At 34.6% G+C, this 16835-nt stretch overlaps 1 protein-coding gene across 4 annotated transcripts in view; it reads right to left on the bottom strand.

The window, feature by feature from the left end:
- Window positions 1–16835, bottom strand: part of cntn5 (contactin 5) — a 329953-nt gene that overhangs the window by 90002 nt on the left and 223116 nt on the right. For all 4 annotated transcript variants that reach the window (XM_051870641.1, XM_051870638.1, XM_051870642.1 and 1 more), the window contains exon 8: window positions 6421–6523. In XM_051870641.1, coding sequence (XP_051726601.1) covers window positions 6421–6523 — 103 coding nt within the window. The remainder of the gene's footprint in view (window positions 1–6420; window positions 6524–16835) is intronic.

Genomic DNA, 16835 nt, shown 5'->3' with positions numbered 1-16835 from the left:
GTATAAATGTATGTTTAAATAGTTTATTAATCATTTACTTACATTTCCTAAATTATCTTATGAACACCTGACAACTCCTAAATAACTGGTTTGTAAATAATGTAATACTTAATTTAGAAATGATAAATTGATCATTAATAAAGTATGTAAATACAATTATTAAACACATAATAGATATGCTTATAAATCAAGAACAAAGCATTTATAGGTGTATTTATAAACTGCTTACTAATGTTTATTAATGCTTTATAAATGATGAATTGACTGTTTACTAATGCTTAACTAATGCTTCATAGTGTGCAGTTATTATAAAGTGTTACCAAGCAAGTTTGTTTGAGAATCTCAACCAAAACATCGAAACTTCGAAACATTGGCTCAATCAATAGCATGAATGACAGGACTAATCTTTCTCTGTCCAACTGCAGATGGGGGGTTCAGAAAACCTTTTTGAAAACCTGTCAGGTTTTGTTTTTGCAATAGAGCACAACAGTGGAAACTTTTTTTTTTTTTTTTTTTTTTTTTTTTTGTGGCCTTGGTTCTGGAAGTATTTGTAGTCTTCATTTCTCCACTGGGAAAAAAAAAAGAAGAAAAAAAAAAAAAAGAGAGAAGATCTAAGCCAGTGAGTGTTAAAGAGTTCTAAGGTTTGAGATGAATTGCAACATTACAACCTTTGATTTGAAGTGAAAATTTTTTGAAATTCAGAAAAAAGGTACAATTTGCAACCTGATCTCACAGAAAAATGTAAATATGAGGTGGCGATTTCAAATGAATTGTAACTTAAATAAATGCATGGTTGCAAGTTAAAAATTCTAATTTATTGTTTTAATTAAACATTTTAAGTTGCAAACTTCTGTTGACATAAAAATGTTTACATCAACTTAATATCGTCTGTAATTTAAACTCAAATTTCTGTGTTAATTGGCTTTTTTTTTTTTTTTTAAATAGGTTGTAGTAACTTAATGGAATTGTCTTGATAACATCAGAAATTAGGCAGTGGATTTCTAGTTCCCAGCATGCTTTGCATAGGGACTGGATAAGGAGAATAAATGTTGAAATTAAGTGTTAATTTATTTGTTTTTTGTGAAGGTAAAGATCGTTTAGTGTTTAAAGGATTAGTTCACTTTTAAATGAAAATTACCCTAAGCTTTACTCACCCTCAAGCCGTCCTAGGTGTATATGACTTTCTTGTTTCTGATGAACACAATCGTAGAAATATAAATTTATAAAGCTCCGAAGGGTCAGGATATTTATTAATATTTCTACGATTGTGTTCGTCAGAAACAAGAAAGTCATATACACCTAGGATGGCTTGAGGGTGGGGTAATAAAGGCTTTCTGAAGGCACTTTCTTCAGCTCATATGCATACGAAACGAGTATGAGCTAAAGAAAGTGTCTCCATCCACATCCATCCATCATAAACATATTCCACACAGCTCCAGAGGGTTAATAAAGGCCTTCTGAAGCGAAGCGATGCATTTGTATATCCATATTTAACAAGTTATGTTATAAGTAAAATATCTAACTTCCACCAGACCGCCTTCCGTGTTCTTCAAAAAGCTTACGCTGTATGTCCTACGCCTTCCCTATTCCACTTACGGAACTGACGCGATCTTATTGAGTACCTTATTGCTTTTATAAAACGGTTACCACACAATACAAATATTAAAGCCAGAAATATGTATCAATGCAACTTTCATGAAGTAAACTTTTTTCTAAAAGCCTTCCTTCCGCCTGAAAAAAAGTTACATTATTACGCCATTAGATGGCAGCAAAGACTGTCTTTATAAGTGTGTCATTCAGTAGCCAAGACTTTTATATTGAAAAGACTGAATTGTTTTGAAAACGGAACAAGACGCAACTGACAAATGTTTTGACTAGCGCTGTCAGTCACGGGAAAACCCCTTAACTGTTAAAAGGACAAGATAATACATCAGACATTTAAACAGATTTTTTATTATGAACATAGGACTGACCTGAAGGAAAATGCTAAATCTGAATGCAGGTAATAAACTCGCTCACTCCATCTCTTTCTCACAATACACTTCTACATAATACAGTAAGCTCCAATGAACAATATCAATTGAGAACATACAGTTTACGTTGCTAAGAGTGGTTGCTAAGTGTTGTGTAGTGATACACAGAACCGTTGGGTGAAGCGGTCATAGCCGTGTTTTACTGTGAATAAAACACAGCTATTGACCAATCAGAATCAAGGACAGGAACTAACCATTGTGAATGACAAGTATAAAAAAAAAAAAAAAAAAAAAAAAAAAAAAAATATATATATATATATATATATATATCATTTTTTTTATAAGTATTAAAATAGTATAATTTACATTGTAGAGGAAGTGATTTTAGTTATTTGCAATAATACATGGGCGTGGACATCACCGCTGAGTCACAAAGAATTTCAATGTATTGGCAAGGTTTGAAAGGAAACAGCAACATCTCTGATTGGTAGTTGAGCTTTTCAGGAAGTAGAGTATTTCCTTGGCTTTTTGGCTTTTACACACAATTTATTTAAAAAAAAAAAAATTATTTAAATCGCTGTGACTTGATGCATAAATCATCACAAAACAACCTTACGGAACCCGGTGCAAAAAAGAATGTACTTGATCTTAAAAAAGCACTTTCTAAAAGCAATTCTTTTATCTCTGGCCAAAATGTGTAGCTGCGCTAATTTGTAGAGCTGATAACGTGGTCTTTTTGAAAGTAGGAACAGGACAATCTGATATGGCAGCACTCTGTAAGTGGCTGTGTACTGAGTAACACAATAAACGTCTAGATAGCTGTGCAGATAAGCAGTATTTGTACACTGCCATCCATCCCTATTTGTGGCTGCAGCGGGCGTGTGATATGACCTCCTAGGTGTGCCGCCCGCGTGTAGATAACCCGCTCTATCAGACACAATCAGCACTGCTACATAGTGACAGCTCCATTTCACAGCTTTCCAACGATGGAAATGTGACGCGGAGGAAAACCCCAGCGCCGACATCAATCATCCGCAGGCCCAACGATAAAAACGTCACATTTCTGAGTCCTTCTGTCCCTCTACATCCGCTTAAATTGTACAAGGACATTTATCCACACAGGATGAAGTTTCTGACCTGTCAGTTTAAATCATGATGGGTCTATGATAAAACTTGCAGGGTTGTAAAACAAATGTTTTGTCTGCAGTAATTGAATCTTAAAGTGTCACTTTAGAGATCAAGTGCATTGGTAGGTGTGGATAATATTTGATAATATGTGAATGACATCATAAAACAGTAATGATTGAGAGATGTACAAATAAACATTCCCTGAAAGCCTGTATCAAAGATGATACAATATGCATTATATGGTTAAAATTTATTATCTCCATAATGTAGTATGACTTACTGACCCCAAACTTTGAATGGTAGTGTATACAAAAACCTAACCTTAAAATAAATTAAATAATTTGAAATAATTTAATTCATATTTTCCCACTAAAACATGTGCCACAATTACACTCCAATAAATTCTTATGACTAAAAATTTAAGTATATTACTAATCATATTGTTTGTCTAACCCTGAAAATGTTAGAGAGCAAATCATTTGAATAGAAAATTTCATAACAAAATATGTGACCATTATGTCTTAAGTGATGTGAGAACCATCCAGAAAGGTTATACAGTACCTTCAACAAAATGCCAGCATGCATGAAAGAGGCCCCTTTTGTAGCCCCGGTAACATTTTCGGCACCAGACCCATTCACCATTATAAGCTGGCAGTTTGCCTTTGAAAGTGTACGGTACAATGCTGCCTCTGAAAAGCATCCCCGCAGACATTTCGGGCAGACCGCCCGCGCTACTGACAATATACGCTCTAGCCTTTTCTCTGCACACAATGCCAAGCCCTTAGTCACCCTGACTGTTAGGTTGTCATACATACTGAGTGACAGTGTGAGGCTAAAAGTAATTCTTAGTTCAGTTTGGTTCATTATAAAGACTGGCATTTTCTAATAACATGCACTGATAAATATTTTATTTGTGGGTAAGGTGGACGAGGCCTAAAGTTCACTGGAGGATTCGCTGTCAGCCCTAAATGAGCTGCGAGTGAAGGAAAAGACCATTGGTGAGATCTCACTGATTTCTTCATTCGCCAAGCACCGAGTTAAGAGTCTGTAAAGTTTAATTGAACTAAGAGAGAGAAGGCACCAAGAATACATAGATTAATGTCTAGGTTTAAGTAATGACTTATTATTCTAATGTGGATAATTAATTGTAAACGACATTTCCTCACAAAGGGGTCCTTGAAGACACTGTAAACAATTACTGGGCCCTTAGAGCAGTTTGGCTTAGAAGGTGTTTGCGCTTGATAGGCTTTGCATTTGAATTATTCATTACAAATAACAAACGCAAACAGAATTACAGCACGATGACACTGGATTATGTATTTAAAACGCAGAAATGCATTCCCTTTATGCAAAACGCCATATCGGTTCTGTTAAGCTCCAATCTGAGGATCCCAAAGAAAGTTCTACAGAATGTAACCTGACAATGATGTATAAAAATAAAGCAGAAAATAAAAACACAGCTAAAATTAATAAACAAAAGATTGAATGAGTGAATAAATGAGTGAGTGAGTGAATGACTGAATGAGTGAGTGAATAACTGAATGAATGAGTGAATTAGTGAGTGAGTGAATGAGTGAATAAATGAGTGAGTGAATGACTGAATGAATGAATGAATGAATGAGTGAATTAGTGAGTGAGTGAATTAGTGAGTGAATAACTGAATAAATGACTGACTGAATGAATGAATGACTGAATAAATGACTGAATGAGTGAATTAGTAAGTGAGTGACTGAGTGAATGATTGAGTGACTGAGTGAATGATTGAGTGACTGAGTGACTGAGTGAATGAGTGAGTGAATGAATGAATGAGTGAATCACTGAATGAATGAGTGAATTAGTAAGTGAGTGAGAGAGTAAATGAGTGAGTGAGTGACTGAGTGAATGAATGAATGAGTGAGTGAATGACTGAATGAATGAGTGAATTAGTGAGTGAATGAGTGAGTGAGTGAATGAATGAGTGAGTGAATGACTGAATGAATGAGTGAATTAGTGAGTGAGTGGATGAGTGAGTGAATGAGTGAGTCAATTAATGAGTGAGTGAGTGAATGAATGAGTGAGTGAATGGCTGAATGAATGAGTGAATTAGTGAGTGAGTGGATGAGTGAGTGAATGAGTGAGTGAGTGAATGAATGAGTGATTGAGTGAGTGAATGAATGAATTAAGAATTTGTGTTAAAGAATTAAGTGTTAATGAATCACGTAACTTCTCTTTACATTATATAATAATATATTTTGAATTTTAGCCTTTTTATCGTTTATAAGACAGCAAGTAATGGGGAAAGGGAATAATGTGACACATCAAGACAAGAAAGAATCAAAAACCAATTGTTTTATTTTACATCTAAGAAACTGATTTCCTTATGTGAAATGTTTAACTTGAAAAGTATGCCTAGTACTATCTTGTTTATCAAATGAAATATCTCTTGGGTTGATATTTTGCTGGGTTGATGTGTGCATCTATCTCTACAATATCTAAGTAGTATCTCAATATCTGTTTTATTTTCTTATTTAATTGCAGAAAAAAAAAAGTGTTTTAAAGGAATAAAAGGTTAGCGTGTCAGATAGACGCCTTTATATACAGTAGCACTCATATATTTGCTTTTAGCTAAAAACAACCCCAAGTTATGCCAGATATTTCTGCTCAGGAAAACACTGGCCATGGCAAGGTACATCTTAAGTACGTATGGGGAAAAGCCTCCTCGGTCCATCATTTACAGGCAATGCGCTGTTCTGACTGAATGTCAGAGTGCTTTTCTGCCTTCCGGCTGTAGGCCTATATTGGCCACTTTCATTTCTCACTGTGCTATCCTTGACCATATGTGAACAGAACAGATATTAAAAGCATCCTCCAAACAATGGCATGTACAGACTCTCAAATCGCTCTCCTCCCTCATGACCCCTGGCCCTCAACCTCTGCCGCACGTTCAACTATTACGAGAATATACAACTCCCAGGGGCCGGATCCTGGCGCTGTTTCTACACCAATCACAGTGAAATTGCCACTGTATCCGTTATGGCGCAGAGTTCAGTACTTCTGGAGAGCTCATTTAACAGCAAAGCGGAGTAAAAATAGCTATCCTCCTGGTACTATCTCTTCTCTGGAGGATGCATTCTGCTCTCTACTCTGAAAAGAAAGTGGTTTGACTGGTTAAATTGGTTGTAATTATGATTATTAATGATTGCAACAGCAAAAGAGGTGTTTCAAGGGGGCGACGGTGAATGTTCTGTCTTTGTGCAATAGAAAGGCACCTTCAGGTGGCACATGTCGGGAAGCGGTCTGGGTGGGGGTGGGGGTGGGTGGATTATGCCAGCATACTTACTTCCCAAGGGCAAAGCATTCCAGCCTCACTGTGACGCCTTTGGCTGCCAGCACCGTCTGAGGAAAATGCGCTTCAATTTTGGGCTCATACTCCCCCATCACACCTAAAAAAAAACAACAAAAAAGAAGATACACAAATGTAAGTCTACATATAGACTACACCATATATGATGTCACAACACTAAATGGGAGCTAAGCATTAAAGTGTGTGCATTGAGAAGTCTCGATGCACATATTTAAATGACACACTACAAAAAATGTGCACTTTGCTTGCGATGGAAAAGTACATACTTTTGTTCTAAACCACAATGGGAAAACTCTCCCTGCATCCCAATGTGTATACTATCCACCCTATCTGCCCTAAATAGTATCGAAAATTACTAATGTCACATACTATTTAGGACGGATAGTATTCACACTGAGACACAGGCTCTGACTTTCCAAGTTCAGGGTGTTTCAGTCATGACAGAAGCTAATTGGCATTCATTATCAGATTTTCATTGTCAGTGTTTACTCTACAAGTTAGCTTCTACACATTTTGTTTACTGCTGATGAAGAATAGCAATAAAGTTTACCAGAAAATATGACTCATTTAGCTGGTTTATGATGTGACAGGCTACATTTACCGTAATTCTCTGTGGCAGCATGATGTTTTGAATACCGCAGGCACCTGTTTGTGTTTGCATGTAAGCGTTAGCATCTAGCTAAAATTCAATAACCTAGAGCTCATAAGGGATGTTAGCCATCTTGCTAACTTGCGTCAGACTTTTACTGCTTCTGATACTTCCCTACTATATAGTATGTGCAAAACAGTGCGTATCCCAGTAGTACCTCCAAATACCAAAACAGGAACATTGGAACTTGTTGGCAGAGGCTATTTACACTAACTCCGCTCTCTGTCTTATTGTAGTCAGACAAAATTACAAAAGAAGCCCATCTGATAAATACAGCAGTGGTGTGGAGAGTAAGGCCACTTTAGAAATTCTACTAACTATAAGTAACTGTTAACTAACTCTCAGAGTATTAGTAGACTGTTAGGATAGGATTCGGGTTAGTAGAATAAGTTGACATCTACTAGCAAAGTTACTTATAGTGAGTAGAAAGTCTGTTGGGGGACCATCAAAATAAAGAATTAGCAGATATTAAGGAGCCAGTCTACAGACACTCTAATAACTGGTAGCTGACATGTAGTTGCAAAGTTACTTAGCATAATTTCAGAAAGTGGACTATCAAAATAAAGTGCTACAGAGTGATCTTATACTGCAATCGGTTAGCTCTGCTACATAAAATTCTATGGGGCAGCACACCTCTAAATATCTCAGTTTGTAGGTGTTGGATCAGCACATTACTCACAACTTTTGCCCCTCTCACATGAAATTCCACCTTGGCATCTTCCCGGTTGCTTTTTGGAAGCCTGAACTCATTAATAAAACCTTGTGACAGGAAGCTTGTGCTTCCTCTGCACTGGGCCCATGTTTTATTTTTTTCTTTCGGTTCATGTAGGTATTTTGTAGGTTTAGCAGAGGCCTGAGGTGCTATTATATGATGGATTACATCGCTCACATGAACTCTATCGCCTGAAATATCCAGAGCAGCTGCTCTAGAACGTTGACCTCACAATCAATAGTGCAACAGCCCAAGACATTTTATAAATGTGACAACTGCACATACAGCAGCACCAAAAGATCCTTGGACTCTTTAGCCAGACTTAAATGGATGTCTTTGCATTAGATTACAAAATATCAAATACATATATATATGAATAATATAATAATAATATAATATAATATAATATAATAATATAAATATATAATATAAAATGTGTTCAAAATTTTAATGCATTTAATGCACTTGCCCCACCCCCAGACCTACATAGGACATCTGACATTTCATACAGTTGACTGATGATGAATATGATGCAGGGCAACAACTCACTGCATGATATAGCTTATAAAATGCAGTTAGAATGTCCATAAAATTCAAGATATGAAAGGCAAAAGACGATCAATTTGAACCCTGTGAAGCGCACAACAACACCGGTAAGATCAGAACGTGCTCAGTGCTTTTCATTTTATTCAGTGTTTTCAACCACTTAAAGTTATGCGTAATATCTGAGCCAGAGTAGAGCCATGAGGACTCTATATCTGAGAGTGTGCGAGTTTTGTGGAGAAATTCGTGCTGCACATTACATTGATGTGCTCTTGAGTTAATGCATTACATTGATGTGCACTCGACATCAAGGAAAAACGAAATAAAGGAAAAACGAAATAAAAGTAATACATCTGTCATACAGCACTATTGTGCCTGCGTGACTATATAGTTCACCCCAAAATTAAAATTCAGTTATCATTTACTCAACCATGTTGTCCAAAAGTTTGTGTAATAAATTCTATGTTAAATCAAATAAAATATTTCTTTCTGAATCTACTTTTTGTAATGTCTATTTGATGCTTTACACAATAATGACTTCAAATGATCTTTTGGGGATAATTTCTCAGCCAAATTTGATGTACAATAAATTTGCGATTAATTAAATTAATTAATTGCCACATCAATTAATTAGATTAAAAATTTTAATTGCTTCCCAGCCCTAAATATAATATAATATAATATAATATAATATAATATAATATAATATAATATAATATAATATAATTAATATAATATATGGATAATAAATGGAGACTTTTTTTCCTAGGAAAAAGATCCCAATACCCTCACATGCATCTTCTGATACTTTGATATTTAAGTTCAAGACATTTAAGATTTTTAAGATTTTTAAGATAAGATATTTAAGGTCTGCAACTCAATTGCGCATGTCTTAAGCATCCTGATATTTTTTAAGAGCAACTGTGAATGTTAAAAGAAAGTTCATTCTCATTCAACATTCATAACTATCAAGATATAAGGGCTACGATCATGATAATGTGCAACAGAAATATGCATTTTAAACCCTTTAAAGTATCATATTTGATATGCAAAAAATAAATTATCAACATGATCAAAACTGCTGAAAAACCTACAATCTTCAATGCGCCTTCTGCTCATGCACAGCTTGATAGTTTATACTTTTTTTTTTAGCCTTTTAGAATAATTCTAAAAAATATCTCCTTTAAGGTCATGGTATATATGTCTTTTTGCTGTGAAAGTAAATGTAAGAATACATTTTATATCGTTAGTAATAGTTCAAGATGAACACTTACTGGACTGAAAAAAATAAAATAAAATAAATAAAATCCTGATTATTCATACATGATTCTTAGAAAAAATGTTAAAATGTGAGTGTCAATTATAATACATCAGGCTTTTGAGGATTATTTGTTCGTCTCTCAATCATCATTTCATTGCATTACATTATAAAAAAATAATAAATAAATAAATAAATAGATTTTTTTGGACTATTATTTCATATGTCAGGCTTTACAGGGTTAAAGGATGAGTATGATTCGTAATGCATTAATAAATTCCATCTACTGTACAACAGTAAACAATCTCCTGGATTTACAATTCAGCACAACAAAGCTCGAGGGATCACAGCAAATAGGTGCCATGGTACGGCAAACCCAGTAGCTGCCAGTGACAAAGAGAGGGAATTCTCCACAGTAGCTCGCATGACAAGCTGCTAAACTAAATTATTTTGCAAGTACACTAGAGAGGCCGCTGGGAAACGGGGCGAGAGAATTTGTCCTCAAAACAGAGCACCACACTGGAGCCTAATTGATGTGCAGAATTCCGTGGAATGCAGTGGAATCTTGAATGGCTGCGTTTCACTTCTGCAGTCATAGCCAGAGGGCACAGATCCTTTGTTTATTCATGCGGATGTTGTGAGGGCCCATCTATATCCATTTGCTGAGAGATATGTCAGCTGGCATTGAGTAAGTCTGCAATTACGAAGGGAAACACTCCCATTCAGGGGCCTAATTATCATTATCAGTCTTATTAAATGGGAAACTGGTGTATGAATTTTACATGAGAAAGTATTTCTTTCCCTTTTGCATCTTTGAAGAATATAACAAATATTGCAATTGTGCCATAATCTAGAACATGTTTCGACCACCTTCAGTTAAAGCCAAAGATTATGAAAAAAGTTCAGAAACAAGATCCATTTCATGCTGTTTTGATGTTTTTAAGAGCCCTGCAAAAAAAAAAAAAAAAAAAAAAACTGCCCATAGCAAATCATCTACTATATTAAAGCAATATCACACAAGCAAGCATGTGTTATGGCCATATATCACAACCATGCTGATATGGAACCATTACACACTCATGCAATATTATTTTTATACAACATTCCAGCCTACGAGTTTATAAAAGTGTAAGAAAATCCAAGGAGTGTTCCAAAGACTTTACAGGATACAGGATCTGCTATTGCTAGTTCAAAAGATGTCTAAAACTTCCTGAATCGGCATTTTTGAAAAAAGAAAAAAAAAATCAGTTGAATGAATTATCCAATGACTCACTCATACAAACCGTCACTTGTTTTGTGCCTAAATGAATCAGAGTTTTTGAATAAATGATTCAAATGATTCAATCATAAAGAGAGTCACTTGTTTCATTCCTGAATGAATCAGTATTGCTGAATGAATCAGTTGAATATATAATTCAATGACTCCCACGCATTATTCATTATTCATTATTCATTCATACCTGAATGAATCAGCCTTTTATATTGAATCTGTTGTATGAATGATCCAATGACAGATTCATAATGATAGTCAGTTTTCATTCCTGAATGAATAAGTGTTGTCGAACGAATGAGTTGAATAAATGATTTTGCTTGTGAAAAAAAAAAAAAAAAAAAAAAACTTGATTTGCACCAGAATGAATCAGCATTTTTCAACAAATCGGCTGAGTGAATGATTCAGTGACTCATAAAGACAATAGCTTGTTTTGTTCCTGAATGAATCAGTGTCATTCAGCATCAGAGTCAGATATCCCCTCTCCTTCTGCTATATAATAAAAACTGCAACAGTTGAGTCCCTGAAGTGTCAAACATTCAACAATTATTTATACTCACACTATTTATTTTACAAAATGGCATAGAATAATGCATAAGTAAACACATTGGGACACACCTGTTGCAAACCTGAATGAATCAACATTTTTGAACAAATTGATTGAACGGATGATTCAAAGGATTCACTTATTGGTATTCACATACCAATGTAACCTGCAGAAAGATTCTCTGAAATATCCCCATGACTAATGCACACACTGACAAAGAGTTAAGAAATAGCGAAGGCTGATTTTGAATGGTCATCAATGGAGAATGATGCTTTTTGCCCACAGAATGCTGTAGGCACGGCATCTACCAGGCCATCAGGGACTAACTGCCGAAACTAACCAGCCAATCTCTGACCCCTCGCCTACAGCTGTAATCTACAGCACATTTATAGCCTATTTTATGATAGCAGTGCGTTTTTTCCCCAAACAACTTTTCAATTTCAATCTCAATCTCCTTACTTGTTACACATTTATGATTCCAAAGCAATCCCATGTGTATAATGAATTTGCAATATTTCATTGGTTTATGCTGCAATGCATTTTCTGCGTATCCTATTTAGCGTCTAGAAGGGCTGAAATTGATATGACTAAATTCTAGGCCAGCCGTGCCGAAACAAATACATGAGACCTTTTTGTGTTGCGATGCCAATTTTCAAATCACAATTTAATCCATTTATTAACATGGAATGAGGTAGTTTTGTGCAATGCAATTTTCCCTTTCTTTTGTTGTGCCATACAGAACAATCACCTGATGAAAGTCTGGGTATCCATCAGATGTTTAAAGCTTTTACATCCAACTGCTAATGAAAAAATCCATTATCCCAATGCTGTGCTTCACATTTATTTTCTAATGACTAAACCAAGGCAAACGTGCAAATTGAAAGCAAAATGAGAGAGATTTACATACCTCCATGAGAAAACCTACATGGTGGTGCAAAAAATGTTTAGTCTGGGGATAGTTTGCCAAAAAGTGTAAATTTTCATAGTTTACTCACTCTCATGTAATAAAACAGGTCTATAAATGAATATGTTCACGCTGCCCTTTTCCATATCAAAATGAAAACTGGCCAAAAGGTAGCATAAAGTTGTCAAAAAGTAGTTCATACAAATTTTCCGTTATATTCTAAGTCACCTGAAGCCATGCAATAGACTTGAATAGTGCATGAATAATAATGGCTACTTTTATGATGCGTTTAGGTGTTTTTGAAGCTTGACAGCCCCTGGCCACCATTCACTTTTATTTTATGGAAAAGAGCAGTGTGAACATTCTGATAAACGTTTATGTTCCATAAAAGAATGAAAGTAATTTGGGTTTGCAACAACATGAGGGTGAGTAAATGTTGACCAAATCATTTATTGGTGAGCAACTCCTTCAAGACAGAAGTGGATAGTGTTGGAAACAAATGACTGTCAAGGTCCTCGTCATTCGTAACTAAAGAAAGGGTAGAATGTATAATCATGTGACTCAGTGCATCATCACATCATCATTTCATTTCCCATTAAAATCACAATTATGAGATGTGTCATGTTACGATTCATTCTGCAGTCCACAGTGCACCTATTGAAGCATTTATATACATGCTTAGCACATGTCCACTCAATGTCTGAACACATCACTGAGGCATAACTCATGAGACCGTTTTAAAAAGGTATTCCTGAAGGCCCAATAAATGTTTACCGTGACATCATGATGTGAACTGAAACGGCAGTTTGAGGGAAATGCCCGTCATGAAAGGTCATACTGGTAAATAATCTAATGCAGGGGTTTTCAAACTTTTTAATGGCAAGAACCTTGCCAAATATTATGATCACCTTTAGAGGGAACCCCTTATTTAACCTAAATTAAATAAAAATCATTGCCCTGTAGCAATTTATTTAACTGTTATAATGTAAGATATTTATTTTTTAATATTTATTTGATAGCAATTTTAGTTTTTTACCCACTATTAAATTCAGATTAGATGTATGGAAATTTAAGTTTTTACTTTTCACAATCAATCAATCAATCAATCAATAAATCAATATTTTAAAAGGTGACAGTGGCAAGGACAAATCTGCAGAAATATACATTAATGCAAACTCTATCACAAGGATGGAGAGATGAAGACTTAAAAATAATTATTTAGCAGATTTTTTTTTTTTTTTTAATTATTATTATTATTTAAAACTATGGGTCTCCGTAGAGTGAAATGGTTTCTGAACAAAACATTAATATTATCAAATTATGTAAATGTGTTAAAAATAAAATGTTAAAAAAAATTAATTAGTATCTTAATTAAATGCATAACATTTATTTAGCCCTAAAATACATTTTCCATAGGGGGGTAAAAGGCTACGTTCAGACTGCAGGCAAATTGGATTGTTTCTCAAATCAGATCTTTTCAGGTAGACTGTTTGCACTATTAATTTCAAGCGTTCAAATAAGATTTGTGTGTCCAGACATAACCAACCTATCTGCATGGTTGCTTTTGTAACGACATTTGCAAAACTCCTCCGTCGTACAAGAAAAACTCAGTGATGGAGGAGACTGGTAAATATTGTGATGTTCCGTGTTGTAGTCACTGCCGAAATCTTTGAACATACCATTTGAATACCGTATGAATGCTTCCAGAATTTCCGTCGCCAGTTTTGACATTATCATTGTGTCATGTTAAGAGTGATGCAAAAAGACAATTTGAAATCTGATTTGAGCAGCCAGAGCGGATCAATCTGAGATGCATATGTAAAAATCTGATTGGAACCGCATTTCAAACCATCTCCAAATGTGGTTTGAATCAGATTTGAAGAAAAAAAAAAAAAAAAAATCTGATTTCGTGTTTTTTTTTTTTTTTTTTTTTTGAAGTCCAGACTTTCAAAAACACACCTGGGTATGCAAAAAATCAGATTTTTGCTGGCAGTCTGAACATAGCCTAAATGCAACATTTGTGACTTGTGGCTATACTAAGCCTAATTTGCATAGAAAAGAGGTCTGTTTGAAAGGAATGACACAGGCTTTATTTAAATACTGCCAGAGTGCTACACCAGTCACATTTTGAGCACTCAATCACGTCATGTACGGTTATTTACAAGAGTGACAACTGAATTCTACAACTAAATTAACTCATGGAAAATATCATCTAGTGACAACGCCATTTATATAAAATCCACATAATGTGTTTAGACCCTAACTAAACAACTAGATGTTTGTGTAACCCTCATATGGACACTGACAGCTTATTTGAGGTGCTAGAAAAATCAAAACAGAGGTACTTGTCTTGACTCATTCACAAAAAAAAAAAAAAAAAAAACAAGAATAAAGGACTGTAAGGACTTTAAATGCACAATATATATTATTCTGCCATATACAAATCAGTCAAAATTAGCATACACCAAACAGGTTAAACCATCTTGTTCATAGCCACAAGATGCTAAAATGTTGCTTTGCTTATCATTATGTCAATCACTGTAATTTCTTAAGTTAGTTGTGTTCTGTACTGTATATACATTTTAATGTGCTTGCCACTTCTGAAACTATGCAGGGTGTACATGACAATAGTGATCAAGTTTGACATTAGGTGTTTAGTGAATAAGATGCAGAAACACTGTATGCTAAAGTGGCATACCTGTTCATTTCTGTTCATCAATTTTTACAGCAAACTCTGAATTCTGTGCATTCCATGGGCATACAGCAGTGGTTCTCAACCAGGGGGCAAGGGCCCACTATGGGGCCTCAACAAGCTTCCAAGGGGGCCTCAAGATGACTTAAAATTATTTTAAATAAGATAAAACATAGAACATGTTTAGGATATTTTTCTTTGGTTTTCTATTTCTATTTTTTGATTTATTCCTCACAATCACGATAATCATTATGATGTTTGATATCATTTGACTGTTTTTGGATAATGTTGCATTTATATTTTTGATGATTTAAAAAAAAAAAAAACAATATTGCGTATAATTTTTGCATAATTTTTGTAATTTTATTTTTTATGTAGTCTGGTATACTTACGTATTTATGAAGGTTAGTGAAGGTTAGTGTACATGTATGGTTTTTTTATGCTATTGAGGTATATTTACTTTACTAATAATTTTTTTGAATTTACTTTATTGGATGAAATACGGTAATTTAAAAAAATAAATAAACAGAATCAGGTGTGCTATTGTCTGTTACGACACTGATGATGATGATGTAAATCTAACATGTTTTGTCTTTGCAATTGGCCTCTAAATAAAGTTTTTTTTTGTGTGTGTGTGTGTGTGTGTAAGAAATTTTCTAGTATTATGTTTGCAAGCTCCTCTCCTTGTTGAACTTAAGACAAAACAAGCATGAATATACAGCCTGGTCGCATTGTTAATACGTAAGTATTTATACGCAACTTTCAGCGAAAAAAAAAAAAGAATATTTACGAATCTTTCATATCATAAAGATCTCAGCATAATTTCCCTTTTATCATTTTATAGATAAATGTAAAATCCCTAAACCCCACCCCGAACCTAACTATACCCATTTTATAGAGCATATTAAAAGAATAAAACACAATGGACAGAAATGTGTAGGAAAATGACAATTTTAGTAACAATATAGTATTAAAACAATATTTTGAGCCGCTAATCCTACACCTACCCCTAAACCTACTAATATCCATTTCTTAAAACTACATACTATTATAAATAAAAGAATAACAGACAAACAAGCGTCATCACAATAATTTATGTATTGTGAAAATGTCAATAGTGGTACCAAAATGATGATGAGTTGCAGTCGCAGTCTTCTCTGGCGGTAATAGTTTTTTATGGGGTACTGAGCAGAATTTAAGTTATTAATCCATGACAATATGAATCCGGATTCTCTCTGTGAAGGTGCACACTCATTCCAAATTTCAATCCACTGTAACAGGGCATGTCGCAATCTGTGACGAAGCAGGTGAGAACCAATGAGCGTTTGAGTGCCATAAACCATATCGTAAAGGTTCTCAAGGGTGGCGCTACTTTCAAATTTGAATAATAACGAGTGCGGCCTTTTTCATTCTCAGTCAATGCTGAGAATGAAGATGAAGATCGCAGGATAAAGGGCTGAATTTGGATCTGTTCCTTACAAACATATGGATTCTAAAGATTTAGAGTACAGCGAACAAATAAAATTGAGATGATTTGTGAATTTATGTTGTGTTTTGGTGTATTTTATGGTTGTATTGCCAGTCACTGCATTGGAGAAAAAGCCTTTTGTGTCTCACAGCAAACAAACTAAATATTATAAAATGGTTAAACAATTACAGAAATGTTATTTTAAGCTTTTAAAGTGTAGTCTTGTTTAACATTAGGTAATCCTCTGAAACGAGTTTGCAGCACAAGTCACGAACAGAATTATTTCATATTAAGTAGATGAGTAAACTGCATTTAATAAATGCGACTAAAAACATGTATTGATGTGAC

The sequence above is a fragment of the Ctenopharyngodon idella genome, chromosome 18, assembly GCF_019924925.1.
Source record: "Ctenopharyngodon idella isolate HZGC_01 chromosome 18, HZGC01, whole genome shotgun sequence".
Taxonomy (NCBI): Eukaryota; Metazoa; Chordata; class Actinopteri; order Cypriniformes; family Xenocyprididae; genus Ctenopharyngodon; species Ctenopharyngodon idella.
Note: the sequence above shows the minus strand (reverse complement) of the source record. Positions and strands in the feature narration are given on the sequence as shown.